Source organism: Equus asinus, chromosome 9 (assembly GCF_041296235.1).
Source record: "Equus asinus isolate D_3611 breed Donkey chromosome 9, EquAss-T2T_v2, whole genome shotgun sequence".
NCBI lineage: Eukaryota > Metazoa > Chordata > Mammalia > Perissodactyla > Equidae > Equus > Equus asinus.
The window spans coordinates 62,324,635-62,343,467 of record NC_091798.1 but is presented as its reverse complement, the minus strand read 5'-3'; the positions used below and the strand labels follow the sequence as shown (position 1 = coordinate 62,343,467).

The 18,833-nt window shown below is 37.2% G+C and overlaps 1 protein-coding gene across 23 annotated transcripts in view; it reads left to right on the top strand.

Moving 5' to 3' along the window:
- The window catches only part of APC (APC regulator of WNT signaling pathway), a 116,939-nt gene extending 99,424 nt beyond the window's left edge, over positions 1-17,515 (top strand). For all 23 annotated transcript variants that reach the window (XM_070517599.1, XM_070517595.1, XM_070517589.1 and 20 more), the window contains 5 exons: positions 1,815-1,954; positions 2,528-2,605; positions 2,897-3,013; positions 8,217-8,431; positions 9,926-17,515. In XM_070517599.1, the coding sequence (XP_070373700.1) occupies positions 1,815-1,954; positions 2,528-2,605; positions 2,897-3,013; positions 8,217-8,431; positions 9,926-16,508 (7,133 nt within the window). In that variant the 3' untranslated portion in view covers positions 16,509-17,515. The remainder of the gene's footprint in view (positions 1-1,814; positions 1,955-2,527; positions 2,606-2,896; positions 3,014-8,216; positions 8,432-9,925) is intronic.
- Positions 17,516-18,833: the final 1,318 nt, after the last annotated feature.

The following is an 18,833-nucleotide window of genomic DNA, read 5'->3' as shown; positions in this document are numbered from 1 at the left end:
CTTTAATATATCTCAAATCACTGCTCTTGTTTTCATTCCCAGTCCAAGCCACCTATAGTCTCTCCTATCTGCAGTACTTTGTCTTACCTGTCTCCCCATTTCCAGTCATAATCCATTCTGCACTCTGCAACCATTGGAATCTATTTAGAACACACCTACTTGTTCCTTCCCCTCCCTAAAATCCTTAGTGTGAGACATAAAGTCTTGCATGATCTGGCCTCTACCAATTTTTGTAGCTTCATCTTGTAACCCTCTCCTTGTTGCTCTACATTTCAGGCCCAGGGCCCTTGCACATGCTGTTTCATCTGGCTAAAATGCTTCATTGTTCCTGCCACACCCTTTTTAGATATTCATTCATCCTTTAAGTCTCAACTTAGACATTATTTCCTCAGCCTTTTTCCTGTCTGTGCCCTGCCCCTCCCCCCCACCCCCCGAGTCTAGATTAAGTTCACCTGCTACCTTGCCTTGGGCTTCTACACAACCCATCGCAGTTAAATTAGTTGTTCAACATCTATCTTTGCTCTAATCTATAAGATCCATAAAAACAGTGACTGTATTTTGTTCACAGCTATATATTTTTCCATCATCATGGGTGGATGGAGGAAAATCTTCCTAAATATGGTTTGGATTTTCCTTAACCAAATTAATTTTCACTTATCTACATTCAAACTCATCTGTCATTTCTGCTAGTCATAAAGATTTGCACAAATCTTCTACACTTGAATCCCCTAGCCTGGAATTCTTGACCTAAGATAGAACTCTGTCTTGCAAACTTGCAGATTCCTCTACATACTGACCCTTCTACATCATTTGCCAAAATACTAAATGTACAGGTTCTCTTTCAGATTAATGACTTGACTGATTAGACTTACAATATCTAAGAATTGCCTGTTCATATTCATCTTCTTTTCTGTCTAAGCCACTTCTCTGTGACAAAACAATATCCCCAGTCCCATGATGATTAATACTGATGATGAATGATATTTTGAATAGCCCCATATGCATTTTTATTTTTCTTTTTGTTTACTCCCTCACCATTTTGCTTTGCCTTTTGTTTTTTCACTACGCCTTCCTTTATGTCTTTCCTCTTCTTTTCCCTTCATTTTCCTCCTTGCCTTCCTAGTGTTGACCACTGTGGGTATTGTTGAGCACACCCAATGGTGGGAATCAAAGAGAAAGAAAATACTAAACCTTAATATAGTTGGTATTTGACACTTGTGAGTATCAAAGAAAAGTAAGAAATTTTTTTAAAAACATAAGTAGTTTTATAGAACTTAGTAATAAGTTGAACAGATAGTTCTTTTTTCATAAAAAAATAAGCTTTGCTTCATGCACAGTTTCACTTAGAAGTTTCAGTATTCCTAAAGATAATTATTCAACAGATAAAAAAAATATTGAAGTGATTAGGCCAGAGGGTGCAACAGTGAAGAGTGTTTATAAAGTCCTAATAATAAAAATGTTACCTTTTTCTGCTTACATTCAAGAAGACCTAGTGTTAGAAAGTAGCCTTCTTCATCGTTGACAAGCTACAGTGTATGTGCAGTAAAGAGAGTATAATGCTCATTTCATTCAGCAAGGCAAAGGGCTGGAGGGTGGAGAAACTGGCAGAAAATGGAATAGTTGTCGGTTGTACTTTTCAAGTATATTACAAAAAAGTCCTTTCTAACAGTTTTTGTAGCTTGTAATTCTAAAGACAAATTTAAGCCATATATTCTCATTCTTTGAGATCTTTTCCCTAATATTTGTTATAAACATGGTACCAATTTGTTTTATTTTAGATTATTATCTTTTTCCTCTTGCCCTTTTTGAATTAGGGGGACTGCAGGCCATTGCAGAGTTATTGCAAGTGGACTGTGAAATGTATGGGCTTACTAATGACCACTACAGTATTACATTAAGACGATATGCTGGAATGGCTTTGACAAACTTGACTTTTGGAGATGTAGCCAACAAGGTATGTTTTATAAGATCCATTTCTTAAGATACCTCAGGTATGAGTTCGTTTGCTTTTATATAAGCTACTTCACTGATTTTGTTACTCTTCTCATTAAACATTGACTAATAAAAACCTAAACCCTTCACACCCAACTGCATATCTTTACTCATTTGGTTGTCTGCCTAAAGAAAGGCAAAAGATGGAACACAGTAGTGGATTTACGTAATCACATTTAAATCACACTGTTCCTAGGAATGAGAGCAAAAATCTGAAGATTCTGATGGCCAGTGCAAGTGTTAGAAACATATTAGTTCCATCCAGATAAGAGACTTTAAAACCCTTTGCTTATCATTTCTCATGATTTATTCACTTTATTTTTCCAGTTTGCCAAGAGAAGAACAGATGGCAAAGTATTAGGAGGGTTATTTGTCTTTCGTTTATATAATCTGATTCTAAATTTTTTATGGGTAAAATATTAGTTATTATTAAAATGGGACAATTAAAACTGGATTTGAAGTTTAGTAGTCAAAAATACAGCACAGCTTCAGGTTGCTTTGACACTGACCCTCTCTTCCATATCTAATTTTACAGGCTACACTGTGCTCTATGAAAGGCTGCATGAGAGCGCTTGTGGCCCAACTAAAATCTGAAAGTGAGGACTTACAGCAGGTATTACTCAGAATTTCAAATGTTTTTCTTGGATATTGGCAGGTTAATGTCCTGATTTAGATTAATTTAATCTGTGGCTCAGTATTTAGTATCTCATGGTTAAATTATGATTACATTAAAACCAGAATAAAGGAAAAAATTGTAGGAATTCCATTTGGCACTATATTAGCATTTAGGAGGAATTTCTTTATTAATAGATTTCTACTCTTAACTCTAGCATTAAAAACAAAAAAACAGCAACTGGTATAAATGATTTTATATACAAATTATTCTAAAATTGCTTCATTTCAGGTTATTGCAAGCGTCTTAAGGAATTTGTCTTGGCGAGCAGATGTAAATAGTAAAAAGACATTGCGTGAAGTTGGAAGTGTGAAAGCACTGATGGAGTGTGCTTTGGAAGTTAAAAAGGTACCTTGAAAACATTTAGTACTGTAATATGGATTTTACCTTTGGATATTTATTGCTGCCCTCTCTCCCCCCTGAGAGTCCCTAATTTCTGACCTGTTTATTTCATCAATCCTTATTCTTAAACTTGTAAAAGTATTAAGATGGAAAAGTTTATATGACGTGGCCTAGAGTAAGTCAGAATTTTTCATGCTCGCACCGTTGACACCTTGGACCAGATAATTTTGTTTTGGGGGACTGACTCGTGCCATATTTAGCAGCATCCCTGGCCTTTGCCCACTAGATGTCAGTACACCCTCCCCTTAGTTGTAACAATCAAAAACATCTCCAGAGATTACCAAATGTCCCCTGGAAGGGAGGAGGGGCAGAATCACCCTTAGCTGAGAATCACTGGTGTTAAGTATAACCTCTGTGCGCTCCGAATCTCAGTCCCCCGGAATCCTCAAATTTTGATGGTCAGCTTATCAAGAGGTAAGCAGACTAAACAGTGAGAAATCCCCCAAATAATGATTTGTTTACAAAAGGAAACATCTCGAGGTGGGATATCTACTTCAGAAACTAAACTAATTTAAAAAAAAAAGTAAACTTGAAATTTAAGAGGGACTAATAAGCAAGTCTTAGCTAATTAATCTGGGCTTCCTTTCACCTAACCCGTCCTCCTAGACCACAGCCTACATTTTTTTCTTCAAAATATCCTTTTTAAGAGAAGGTAAAAAGGTTTGGTTTTTATTGTTTGTTATGTATTTTTGCTGAATTATTTTATACCTGGAAAACTCAAGAAAATCAGCTGAAAAATTATTAGAAGTAAGAAAAGTATTCAACTAAATAACTGGTTGTAAAGATAATATTCAAATATACTTAGAGTCTACATAAACATACCTTTAAAACACTACTGAATCGGCAGAACACTTGTACTGACACTGCAGAAAAGAAGATATATGAATGACCAATAAGCGCTTGAAAAGATACTCAATATCATTAGTCATCAGGGAAATACAAATTAAAACTACAATGAGATACCATTAGACATATTGGTTAAAATTTAAAAGATTGACCAAGTGTTGTCAAGGATGTTGAGCAGCTGGAGTTTTCATGCACTGCTAGTAGGAATGTCAAATGGTATAACCACTTTGGAGAACACTTGGCAGTGTTCTAAAGTTAAACATACACCTACCTTATGACCCAGCCATTCCACTCCTAAGTATTTACCCAAGAGGAACAAAAGTTTATGGTCACACAAAGACTTACACACAGATGTTCACAGCAGTATTATTTGTGATAGCCAAAAACTAGAAATAACTCTAATGTCCATCAACAGGTGAATGTATAAATAAATTGTGGCATATTCACTATGGAATACTATTCTGCTATACAAGAATGAACTATTGATACATGCAATAATCTATAGTGACAGAAAACAGATCAGTAATTGCCTAGGTTTGTGGAGTGGATTACCAGGAAATTTCAGAGGATAAAATAAGTGTTATTTTGGAGTGATGGTTTCATGAGTATCCGCATACATCAAAAATGATCAAATTACACACTTGAAATATGTGAAGCTTGTTTTCCGAATATACTTCAGTAAAGTTATACCAAAAAATTAGTACCGTGCACACTTTAAGACTCCTAATCTAATCAACCCTGCGTATTTTCAGAAAGATTTAATGTATTTGTATGTATTCTGGAGACTTGTACTGCTGCTGAATAATGGTTCATGACTTTATTCTCTCTCAAGGACCACAGTGGGCTACGTACAAACTAATTGCTACAAACCGAGAAAGCTAGATTAAAAAACACATCCTACTGAGAAACATAAAATAAGACTGTAATAAATAGAAAGTCCCTGTTCTTGTAAACAAAGAGTAGTATTTTAAAGATCATTTCTCCCTAAATTCATATATAAATGTTTAATGTAAGTCCAATCTTGGAAAAACTAGCTCATCAGAAGTTTATAATACCCAATTCTGGTTTGAGCCTGCTTCTGGTTAGCAGTCTTAGAAATTATTTGTTCCCCGTTTTTCTACATTCAATGTAACAGTCATTGTCAACATTCCTTCTCTTTTTAATTCATCTCTTCCTTCTCAATTTCCCTTACTGCTAATGACCAAAAGAATCAGAACTACGTTCCACATTCCCCATGTATTGCATCGTTTTAACTTCATGCAGCTGGCTCGTACTCTTCTATACCACAGAACGCTTCCTTCACCTGTACCCTGTGCCCCAAGGGTTGCTGTGCACCCTTATCTTCCATCTCTTCTCTACTGGATGGCTGTAGAGAAGGCGGCTTTTTTGTTTCAGCTGTCTATAGGAAGCCCAGTATTGGGGGCAGGAAGGTGGGTGCTGGTTCTCTGTTGCTTCTTCTAACTCCTGTAGTGTTTCTCTTTTTCCTGTAACAACCAAAACCCTGAACAGGTCACTTCCTCCATTTCTTAATTAATCTTAATCTTCCTTCTTCATTACCTCCTAATTTTCTAACAAAATCTAGATTTAAAGATTAACTTGGGTTTTTCTTTTGTACCTATACCTATATTTGATACTTTTTCGTCACACACCTTATTGAAACCCTTCCCTTTGTTTTCACCACCTATATACATCCAACCTCTACTCATTTCTTCTTATCTCCTCTAATCCTAACTATGAAGCTTCTCTGAAACAAAACCCTTGGCTCTCTACATGTGGTCTCGTAGAGAGTAACTTCTAATATTTTCCTACCTTCAGTTCTCACCTCTGGGCCACTTGCAATTTAGTTCACTCCTCTAAACTCTTGCTGTTTTTTCTGTGCTCAGGATACTTTGAATGTCCCGCCTTTTACCTCAATTACAATGTAATGAAAATTGAGCTCTATCCTTCTCACATCTTGATTGGTGGAAGCACTTCTTCCCTGCCTCTTGATAAAAAGTAACTAAACCTGGGGCTGGCCCCGTGGCCGAGTGGTTACATTCGCGCGCTCCGCTGCAGGCGGCCCAGTGTTTCGTCGGTTCGAATCCTGGGCGCGGACATGGCACTGCTCGTCAGAGCACGCTGAGGCAGCGTCCCACATGCCACAACTAGAGGAACCCACAACGAAGAATACACAACTATGTACCGGGGGCTTTGGGGAGAAAAAGGAAAAAATAAAATCTTTAAAAAAAATAAAAAAAAATAAAATAAAATAAAATAAAATAAAAATAAAAAAAAAGTAACTAAACCTGTTCCTAGATTTTTTTCATTCATTTAATTTTCTGATAAAGAGAATAGAGTACAGTGGCTAGCTATTTATTGGATTAGGCCTGAAATGTTTGCTGTGACATTCACGACCTTCTTTGACCTCTCTGCCCTTTCTTCCCACTGTTCCCCAGTATGCACTTTGATCTCCTCTGTGTCTTTCTGTTCTTCAGTCTTCTCTTCCGATTCCTACTTCCACACCGTTCCTCATTCTACTTCCCCGGCTAGGAGTCGCTGTCTTCTCTCTGAGTGTACAGGTCTTACCTTCTACAGAGCTGTTGTCCTCCGTGAAATATTTCATTTGTTTGATTAAATTCAAGTGACAATAATCTTTCCTTTAGAGTACTTTGTTTCATATATGGTTCTGCATCTTTTTTTCCCAAAGTAAATTGTTAGTGTCTTCCAAGCAGGCATCAGTTTGCTGTTTGTATCCTCTGGAGTGCCCGTAATTGTGATAGGCATAGAGTAGATTTCTAATGAATGTTTGTTCCTTGATTGATTTGTAGTAAGAAGAAAGACTGACATCAGGATCATGGCAAGTTTTTTTTTTTTGAACTTTTCATATTTTATTGTACCTTTTATCTACATATATATTAGGCTTAACAAACTGTAAAATTGTGATGTCAGGAATTCTACTTGGCTAAACTATGTATATAGTTAGTTAACATCATGCCAGGCATACAGAAATTACTCTGTAAAGCAAAAGGAAACTTTTGTTTTATTTGAATTGTTTGCTAATCATTTTACTAATCAAAATAATATATTAATATGCTTTTAAAAGAACTAAAACTTAAGGCCTTATAAAAAAAAATAACAATCCCTGTCTGCTTCTTATCTGCTCCCAGACACAAATATCTGATTTTATTCTTGTATTGCCTCCAAGGTTCTAAATAATTTGCTTAAATGGCTATTTTAAAATTTATCTTCTTGAGACATTTCCTAGTGAATGCCTGGACGTAGATGAAAATTTGAAGCATACCTATACCACTCCTTACATAAGTGTTCTCAATTACCCTATTGATCATCTCTTCCACTGCAGCAACAAACTAAAACCCCCATTTATTGTGTATCAATCATAGACAATAACTCTATTGTATGTTCTTGCCTCCACCTGTTCTTAACAACTTTACATCCCTCACTATCTCCCACAAAAGCATAGTATTTATATTCTAATTTTGCCAATACATACATCTTAGGTTATTTTTCTGTAAGTTGATTTTAAATTTGAAAAACAATAAATGGCATTTACATTATTTTAAATGTCAATCTAAAGCCTAGTAGAATGTAAGAATTGCATTTCTTTCCCCTGATCTCAATTTCACAGATCTTGTGAGAATCATGGCAAGTTTTGACCAAATATCCTTAATTGTATACTCAGAGTGCTTCTATGGCAATTACAGTTTGACAATTTACTATCATATTGTGTAGCAGGGAGTTCTAGTTTTTGTAATTACTTTGTTTTTTTGGGAGTTTTAAGAAATTGGAGTTTTTCCAGGATGCTTTCTTTTTAATGTTACATTGTTAACTTTTGCATCAATCATATAAGCATGTATGTGTTTTTTATACAAACAGAATATTGTACATACTGCTCTGCAACTTGCTCTTTTCATGTAATAATACATCTTAGACATCTTTCCATATCAGTATGTAGAGGGTTTTGTCTTGTTTCTGGTACCCTGGAAGTGTTATCTTTTCTCAGAATACATATCAGTTTTGTTTTATTTTCTAATATAAGCTCTTGTAGGATATGTGTGTACCCTCTAAACACTTAGAATAAAGTTCATAAAGGTCATTAGTTTAATATTGTCTTCTGCTTGTTTTATGGAGATATCACTGACTTAAGTTCCATTTGGTATTTTATGAAAGTTTTTCTAAATGGGGAATTCGTAATACTTTACCAGTGAAGGATAAGCAGCAGGAGAGATAAAAAAATAACCTAATAGAAGTTATAAGAGGCAAATTCCAACTCTGATTAGGTGACACATACTCTGTTTCTTCATAGGAATCAACCCTCAAAAGCGTATTGAGTGCCTTATGGAATTTGTCAGCACATTGCACTGAGAATAAAGCTGATATATGTGCTGTAGATGGTGCACTTGCGTTTTTGGTTGGCACTCTCACTTACCGGAGCCAGACAAATACGTTAGCCATTATTGAAAGTGGAGGTGGGATATTGCGGAATGTGTCCAGCTTGATAGCTACAAATGAGGACCACAGGTAAATACAGAGTTTTATATTACTTTTAAATGAATTAGTATAGAATTCATACCCTCTAAAAGACCCACTTGTAAGCAGTGTTTTGTGTAATTATGTAAGTTCTAAACCAAATTATATTTATTATGGTGAAAAGATAACTATTAATTCCTAATTTACTTATTAGTTTGTTCTAATATAAGTTCATAGTATCATGAACTTGTCTAGAAATAGGCAAATGATAGTTGAGAGGTATAACCCATATATAGAGGAGAAAATTAAAGTCACAAATATTACAGAGAGTACCCTCATTCACATTTGTCTCATGGTGTCTTAACATCAATAAGCATAATATTATTTACCCAAGAGCAATTCATCCAGTCTACTAGATAGAGCTATGAAACCTAAGAGAGGACCTCAGATACAGGGCACACATTTTCAGAACTTGGGCTCTGTATTATGTTAACAAAAATATGGGTATGTTTCACAGCATATTCATTTTATTCATTCAGTTTAAAATTTTTTCAGTCTCGTTCCTCTCTCATTTTCAAAAAAGGCATGAGGTACTTTTAGTAAAAGAACTCATAAAGAATGTAAACATCTTTAAGTTTTTGATGCGCAAACTACAAGCCTTGTGGCCCTTTCTGCTGTGCAAAGAAGACTTCTTAAATTTAGTAAGCCCTCAGGTGTCTACTGGACTGCTGAGAGAAGACTGCCACATTAAAGCTTATTTACACCCTTGCCAATCAATTTTAAAGCTCACTAAAGCTGAATATGCTGTCGTGCTGTCACCATGCATTTAACAAACTGTAGCTCTTTCAAGTCCCAAAGTTAATTTTGCTGACTCTCAAACCTTGTTTTTATAGTTACCTTTAAGTGTTTTAAAAACCTTTCATTCACTTTATTTTTGGAAATAACAACTACACACACAGTTTGCCAGAGAACACTTGTAAGGGGGAGGGCAGTACCACAAAATCAAGCCAGAGACAGCAATTACTGTAAAAGGTCAGTTTACTGATCTAACAGCTACAGAAAGATCTATTGATCAATTTTTCTACCTACCTCTTCCACGATGTCTCAGCAGTCTCCATTGTGGCACCCATCCATAGATTAAATGACCACAAAGTCCCTGTTCAGCATAGGATTTCACGATACATTTATAGACCTTACATTGGGAAACACTGTCACCATGTAAATAAAGTAAATGTATCTGCTCAAGAAACATTTTTAAAGCTATTGAGTCAGAATAGGAAATACAGAATAGATTTAAATTAACACTTTTACTTCTTTTAGTCTGACAGATGAGTACTTTAAAACAATAAACATTAAGTGAACTAAGGTAAAACAAAAGGAGATGTGGGATGCTCAGAGTTTATAGTATAACTTGGTACAATTTTGTTATGCCTGTTCTTAATAAGTTTTAGTAGTTATCTAAGATTTAAATTTGTTTTCTATCCTTTCATTTGTTGTTACTACAGATTTTGACCTTAATTTTGTGACCTCTTATTTTTATTTCAGGCAAATCCTAAGAGAGAACAACTGCCTACAAACCTTATTACAACATTTGAAATCTCACAGTTTGACAATAGTCAGTAATGCGTGCGGAACCTTGTGGAATCTCTCAGCAAGAAATCCTAAAGACCAGGAAGCATTATGGGACATGGGGGCAGTCAGCATGCTCAAGAACCTCATTCATTCAAAGCACAAAATGATCGCTATGGGCAGTGCCGCAGCTTTAAGGAATCTCATGGCAAATAGACCTGCAAAGTATAAGGATGCCAATATTATGTCTCCTGGTTCAAGCTTGCCATCTCTTCATGTCAGGAAACAAAAAGCCCTAGAAGCAGAATTAGATGCTCAGCATTTATCAGAAACTTTTGACAATATTGACAATTTGAGTCCCAAGGCATCTCATCGTAGTAAGCAAAGGCACAAGCAGAGTCTCTACGGTGACTATGTTTTTGACACCAATCGACATGATGATAATAGGCCAGACAATTTTAATACTGGAAACATGACTGTCCTTTCACCATATTTAAATACTACAGTGTTGCCCAGCTCCTCTTCATCAAGGGGAAGTTTAGATAGTTCTCGTTCTGAAAAGGATAGAAGTTTGGAGAGAGAACGAGGAATTAGCCTAGGCAACTACCACCCAGCAACGGAAAATTCAGGAAGCTCTTCAAAGCGAGGTTTGCAGATTTCCACCACTGCAGCCCAGATTGCCAAAGTCATGGAGGAAGTATCGGCCATTCATACCTCCCAGGAAGACAGAAGTTCTGGGTCTACCACCGAATTACATTGTGGGACAGACGAGAGGAATGCACTGAGAAGAAGCTCTACTGCCCACACACATGCGAATACTTACAACTTCACTAAGTCAGAAAATTCAAATAGGACGTGTCCTATGCCTTATGCCAAGTTGGAATATAAGAGATCTTCAAATGATAGTTTAAATAGTGTCAGTAGTAGTGATGGTTATGGTAAAAGAGGTCAAATGAAACCTTCAATTGAATCCTATTCTGAAGATGATGAAAGTAAATTTTGCAGCTATGGTCAATATCCAGCTGACCTAGCACATAAAATACATAGTGCAAATCATATGGATGATAATGATGGAGAACTAGATACACCAATAAATTATAGTCTTAAATATTCAGATGAGCAATTGAACTCTGGAAGGCAAAGTCCTTCACAAAATGAAAGATGGGCAAGACCCAAACATATAATAGAAGATGAAATAAAACAAAGCGAGCAAAGACAATCAAGGAGTCAAAGCACAACTTATCCCATATATACTGAGAGCACTGATGATAAACACCTCAAGTTCCAGCCACATTTTGGACAGCAAGAATGTGTTTCCCCATATAGGTCAAGAGGAGCCAATGGTTCAGAAACAAATCGAGTAGGTTCTAATCATGGAATTAATCAAAATGTAAGCCAGTCTTTGTGTCAGGAAGATGATTATGAAGATGATAAACCAACCAACTATAGTGAACGCTACTCTGAGGAAGAGCAGCATGAGGAAGAAGAGAGACCAACAAATTATAGCATAAAATACAATGAAGAAAAACATCATGTGGATCAGCCTATTGATTATAGTTTAAAATATACCACAGACATTCCTTCCTCACAGAAACCATCATTTTCATTTTCAAAGAGTTCATCCGGACAGAGCACTAAAACTGAGCACATCTCTTCAAGCAGTGAGAATACATCTACCCCTTCATCTAATGCCCAGAGGCAGAGTCAGCTCCATCCAAGTTCAGCGCAGGGCAGAAGTGGCCAGACTCAGAAAGCCGCCTCCTGCAAAGTTCCCTCCATCAACCAAGAAACCATACAGACTTACTGTGTAGAAGATACTCCAATATGTTTTTCAAGGTGTAGTTCACTATCGTCTTTGTCATCAGCTGAGGATGAAATCGGATGTGAACAGACGACACAGGAAACAGAGTCTGCCAGTACTCTACAAATAGCAGAAATAAAAGAAAGCAGTGGAACTAGATCTACTGAAGATTCTGTGAGTGAAGTTCCAGCAGTGTCACAGCATGTTAGAACCAAATCCAGCAGACTCCAGGCTTCTGGTTTATCTTCAGAATCAACCAGGCACAAAGCTGTTGAATTTTCTTCAGGGGCCAAATCTCCATCAAAAAGTGGTGCTCAGACACCTAAAAGTCCACCAGAGCACTACGTTCAGGAGACTCCACTCATGTTTAGCAGATGCACTTCTGTCAGTTCCCTTGATAGTTTTGAGAGTCGTTCAATTGCCAGCTCTGTTCAGAGTGAACCCTGCAGTGGAATGGTAAGTGGCATTATAAGCCCCAGTGACCTTCCAGATAGCCCTGGACAAACCATGCCACCAAGCAGAAGTAAAACCCCTCCTCCTCCTCCTCCTCCTCAAACAGTTCAAACTAAGCGAGAGGTACCTAAAAATAAAGTACCTAATGCTGAAAAAAGAGAAAGTGGACCTAAGCAAGCTGCTGTAAATGCTGCAGTTCAAAGGGTCCAGGTTCTTCCAGATGCTGATACTTTATTACATTTTGCCACAGAAAGTACTCCAGATGGATTTTCTTGTTCATCTAGCCTAAGTGCACTGAGCCTCGATGAGCCATTTATACAGAAGGATGTGGAATTAAGAATAATGCCTGCAGTTCAGGAAAATGACAATGGGAATGAAACAGAATCTGAGCAGCCTGAAGAATCGAATGAAAACCAGGAAAAAGAGACAGAAAAACCTACCGATTCTGAAAAAGATTTATTAGATGATTCAGATGATGATGATATTGAAATACTAGAAGAATGTATTATTTCTGCCATGCCGACAAAATCTTCACGCAAAGCCAAAAAGCCAGCCCAGACTGCTTCAAAATTACCTCCACCGGTAGCAAGGAAACCAAGTCAACTGCCTGTGTACAAACTTCTGCCATCACAAAACAGGATACAAGCACAAAAGCATGTTAGTTTCACACCAGGAGATGATATGCCACGGGTGTATTGTGTAGAAGGGACACCTATAAACTTTTCCACAGCTACATCTCTAAGTGATCTAACAATAGAATCCCCTCCAAATGAGTTAGCTGCTGGAGAAGGGGTTAGAGCCGGGGCTCAGTCAGGTGAATTTGAAAAACGAGATACCATTCCTACAGAAGGCAGAAGTACGGATGAGGCTCAAAGAGGAAAAGTCTCATCTATAACTATACCTGAACTGGATGACAATAAAACAGAAGAAGGCGATATTCTTGCAGAATGCATTAATTCTGCTATGCCCAAAGGAAAAAGTCACAAGCCTTTCCGTGTGAAAAAGATAATGGACCAGGTCCAACAAGCATCTACGTCTTCATCTGGAAATAACAAGACTCAATTAGATGGTAAGAAAACAAAACCTACTTCACCAGTAAAACCTATGCCACAAAATACTGAATTTAGGACACGTGTAAGAAAAAATGCAGACTCAAAAAATAATTTAAATGCTGAAAGAACTTTCTCAGACAACAAAGATTCAAAGAAACAGAACTTGAAAAATAATTCCAAAGACTTTAATGATAAGCTACCAAATAACGAAGATCGAGTCAGAGGAAGTTTTAGTTTTGATTCCCCTCATCATTACACACCTATTGAAGGAACTCCATACTGTTTTTCACGAAATGATTCTTTGAGTTCTCTAGATTTTGATGATGATGATGTTGACCTTTCCAGGGAAAAGGCTGAATTAAGGAAGGGGAAAGAAAATAAGGAGTCAGAAGCTAAAGTTACCAGCCACTCAGAACTAACCTCGAACCAACAGTCAGCTGATAAGACACAAGCTGTTACAAAACATCCAATAAATCGAGGTCAGTCTAAACCCATGCTACAGAAGCAATCCACTTTTCCCCAGTCATCCAAAGACGTACCTGACAGAGGGGCAGCAACTGATGAAAAATTACAGAATTTTGCTATTGAAAATACTCCAGTTTGCTTTTCTCGAAATTCCTCTTTAAGCTCTCTTAGTGACATTGATCAAGAAAATAACAACAACAAAGAAAATGAACCTGTCAAAGAGACAGAGCCCCCTGACTCACAGGGAGAACCAAGTAAACCTCAGGCATCAGGTTATGCTCCTAAATCATTTCACGTTGAAGATACCCCTGTTTGTTTCTCAAGAAACAGTTCTCTCAGTTCTCTTAGTATTGATTCTGAAGATGACCTGTTGCAGGAATGTATAAGTTCTGCAATGCCAAAAAAGAAAAAGCCTTCAAGGTTCAAGGGTGATAATGAAAAGCATAGTCCCAGAAATATGGGTGGTATATTAGCAGAAGATTTGACACTTGATTTGAAAGATATACAGAGACCAGATTCAGAACATGGTTTATCCCCTGATTCAGAAAATTTTGATTGGAAAGCTATTCAGGAAGGTGCAAATTCTATAGTAAGTAGTTTACATCAAGCTGCTGCTGCTGCATGTTTATCTAGACAAGCTTCATCTGATTCAGATTCCATCCTGTCACTGAAATCAGGAATCTCTCTGGGATCACCATTCCATCTTACACCTGATCAAGAGGAAAAACCCTTTACAAGTAATAAAGGCCCACGAATTCTAAAACCTGGGGAGAAAAGTACATTGGAAACTAAAAAGATAGAATCTGAAAATAAAGGAATCAAAGGAGGAAAAAAAGTTTATAAAAGTTTGATTACTGGAAAAGTTCGATCTAATTCAGAAATTTCAGGCCAAATGAAGCAGCCCCTTCAAACAAACATGCCTTCAATCTCTCGAGGTAGGACAATGATTCACATTCCAGGAGTTCGAAATAGTTCTTCAAGTACAAGTCCAGTTTCTAAAAAAGGCCCACCCCTTAAGACTCCAGCCTCCAAAAGCCCTAGTGAAGGTCAGACAGCCACCACTTCTCCTAGAGGAGCCAAGCCATCAGTGAAGTCAGAATTAAGCCCTGTCACCAGGCAGACATCCCAACCAGCTGGGTCAAATAAAGGGCCTTCCAGATCAGGATCTAGAGATTCCACTCCTTCAAGACCTGCCCAGCAACCATTAAGTAGACCTATGCAGTCTCCAGGGCGAAACTCAATTTCTCCTGGTAGAAATGGAATAAGTCCTCCCAACAAATTATCTCAACTGCCAAGGACATCATCCCCTAGTACTGCTTCAACTAAGTCCTCAGGTTCTGGGAAAATGTCATACACATCTCCAGGCAGACAGATGAGCCAACAGAACCTTACCAAACAAACAGGTTTATCCAAGAATGGCAGCAGTATCCCAAGAAGTGAGTCTGCATCCAAGGGACTAAATCAGATGAATAATAGCAATGGATCTAATAAAAAGTTAGAACTTTCTAGAATGTCTTCAACTAAATCAAGTGGAAGTGAATCTGATAGGTCAGAGAGACCCGTATTAGTACGCCAGTCAACTTTCATCAAAGAAGCTCCAAGTCCAACCCTAAGGAGAAAATTGGAGGAATCTGCTTCATTTGAATCTCTTTCTCCATCTTCTAGGCCAGATTCTCCCACGAGGTCCCAGGCACAGACTCCAATTTTAAGTCCTTCCCTCCCTGATATGTCTCTATCCATGCATTCATCTGTCCAGGCTGGTGGATGGCGGAAACTTCCACCTAATCTCAGTCCCTCCGTAGAGTATAACGATGGAAGACCAGCAAAGCGCCATGATATAGCACGCTCCCATTCTGAAAGTCCTTCCAGACTTCCAATCAACAGGTCAGGAACCTGGAAACGGGAGCACAGCAAACATTCATCATCCCTTCCTCGAGTAAGCACTTGGAGAAGAACTGGAAGTTCATCCTCAATTCTTTCTGCTTCATCTGAATCCAGTGAAAAAGCAAAAAGTGAAGATGAAAGACATGTGAACTCTATTTCAGGAACCAAACAAACTAAAGAAAACCAAGTATCCACAAAAGGAACATGGAGAAAAATAAAAGAAAGTGAGATTTCCCCCACAAATAGTACTTCTCAGACCACTTCCTCAGGTGCTGTAAATGGTGCTGAATCAAAGACTCTCATTTATCAAATGGCACCTGCTGTTTCTAAAACAGAGGATGTTTGGGTGAGAATTGAGGACTGTCCCATTAACAACCCTAGATCTGGACGATCTCCCACAGGAAATACCCCCCCAGTGATTGACAGTGTTTCAGAAAAGGGAAATTCACATGCTAAAGATTCAAAAGATAATCAGGGAAAGCAAAATGTAGGTAATGCCAGTGCTCCCGGACGCATCGTGGGTTTGGAAAACCGCCTGAACTCTTTTATTCAGGTCGATGCCCCAGACCAAAAAGGAACTGAGGCAAAACCGGGACAAAGTAATCCTGTCCCTGCCTCAGAGACTAATGAAAGTTCTATAGCTGAGCGAACCCCATTCAGTTCTAGCAGCTCAAGCAAACACAGTTCACCTAGTGGGACTGTTGCTGCCAGAGTGACTCCTTTTAATTACAACCCAAGCCCTAGGAAAAGCAGCGCAGATAGCACTTCGGCCCGGCCGTCTCAGATCCCAACACCAGTGAACAACAACACAAAGAAACGAGATTCAAAAACTGACAGCACAGAATCTAGTGGAGCTCAAAGTCCTAAGCGCCATTCTGGGTCTTACCTAGTGACGTCTGTTTAAAAGAGGTAGAATGATGAAACTAAGAAAATTATGTGTGAATTACAACTGCTATGTAGAAATTTTGTTTCAAATGAAACTTTAAAAGAAACTGAAAGTGTTTGTAAATAGGTTTGATCCTTGTTAGAGAGTTTTTGTTCTGGAAGCCATATTTGATAGTATACTTTGTCTTCACTGGTCATATTTTGGGAGGCACTCTTGATAGTTAGGAAGAAAATGGTAAAGCCAAGTATATTTGTACAGTATGTTTTACATATATTTAAGTAGCTTCCCATCCCATCATCCTTTAATTATTGCTTGTCTTAAAATAATGAACACTACAGATAGAAGATATGATATATTGCTGTTATCAATCATTTCTAGATTATAAACTGACTAAACTTACATCAGGGAGAAATTGGTATTTATGCAAAAAACCATTATGTTTTAGTCCTTGTGAGTCCATCTAACATAATTAATCATGTGGCTGTGAAATTCACAGTAATATGGTTCCCAGTGAACAAGTTTACCCAGCCTGCTTTGCTTTACTGCATGAATGAAACTGATGGTTCAATTAACAGTTCTGTGGTCACATGATGTGCATATAGATAGCTACAGTGTAACAATTTACACTATTTTGTGCTCAAAACAAAAAAATCTGTGTAACTGTAAAACATTGAATGAAACTATTTTACCTGAACTAGATTTTATCTGAAAGTAGGTAGAATTTTTGCTATGCTGTAACTTGTTGTATATTCTGGTATTTGAGGTGAGATGGCTGCTCTTTTATTAATGAGACACGAATCGTGTTTCAACAGAAACTAAATGAACATTTCAGAATAAATTATTGCTGTATGTAAACTGTTAACTGAAATTGGTTTTTGTTCGAAGGGTCTTATTTCACATTTGTATTATTGTCCAAAGGGCCTCTTTTAAAAGCTTATATAAATTTTTTCATCAAATTCTATGCATTAAGAGTAAAATTCCTCCTATTGTAATAAAAACAATTGAAGCTGACTGTTGGCATTTAACCATTCTATGCATTGGCACTTAACCATTCCTGAAATTTATTTTTCTTATATGTGATCAGCAGTTACTAATGTTTAATATTTTTCCACTTAAACTTTTTTTCTTACTCCACTGGAGTTGATTTAGAACAGATTCATTTAATAGCTGTGTAAACCGCCTAGCGTGGAATTAGGCATTGAACGTAATAGGCCCATAGAATACTTCTTTTTTCTTAAGAGAATTCTATACTTGAAAAATTAATTGATTATTCTTAGGTATAAGTAGTCTCTTCCAAGCCTGTCTTGGAATGTAACTGTCTTGTCCCTTCATCTTCTCCCTGTTGCTACTGAGTCTGGAATAAAAACTATTTATTACCCTATATATTGTGGCAAAATTCCAGCAGCCAAGTATAATCAGCACTTTGTCATGCTCAGAAAAATGCGAGTCGCCTGGAACAGCAAAAGTAGATTTAATACCAATAAGATATGCAAGAGATGGTTTAAACCCCCTTGCCTGTTAAGGAAAACTTTGTTTTTGATGGGTAGACTGCAGGGTATTTGTTCGAATGCCGCCTTCCTCACAGGACAGAGAGAATCCTCCTTCAGGAAGGAAGGTAAACTGGTACACTTAATAACAAAGATAAGTTAATATATCTTCCCAGAATTTGTTCTAAAAGATCAGAGGGTGAGGATGAAGATAAATGCTCACAGATTTGTTGAATAAATGAAAATTTATTTTTAGTGACAAAATGTATGCACTCTGCATTTGGGGAAGGGAAAAGATACTTAGGTATGGTGGGGCACTGGGAAAAGAGGATGAGGAGGAGTAAGCACATGTATCTGGTGTCCTGGAAATCACATCATGTAGTTAATTATCTAGCACTTACCTGTGTTTATCACTTACAGGAAGTGAGGCTGATTTTTTTAAACTAAAATGCCAGTAAATATAGTGCTGTGATTTGAAGTAATGCATTTTACCCCAAAGCCCATACTCTTTCCACTGGACCACTTTGCAAACACCTCAATTTACTGATTTTTGGAATATATCTGCATTTAAATTTTTGTCAAATTTTATCTGAAATAGTTTGTGAATAATAATACTAATTTATTCTATTTCTGTTTCTCAAAGCCTGCCTTATTCAACATGGATACATGCATATAGGTCATATTTCTTTCCTCTTTTAGTCCTGATTTTCTATTTTTCTGAATTATTGCATACATAAAAGTACTTATTTAAGTACTTTTATGGAAAGAGATGAGATGTAAGTCTATTAGAATAAAATCGCCTTTTTCAAGTAAGGAAAAAACATCAATCCTGGAAATAAAAAACGAGTGCCTTGCA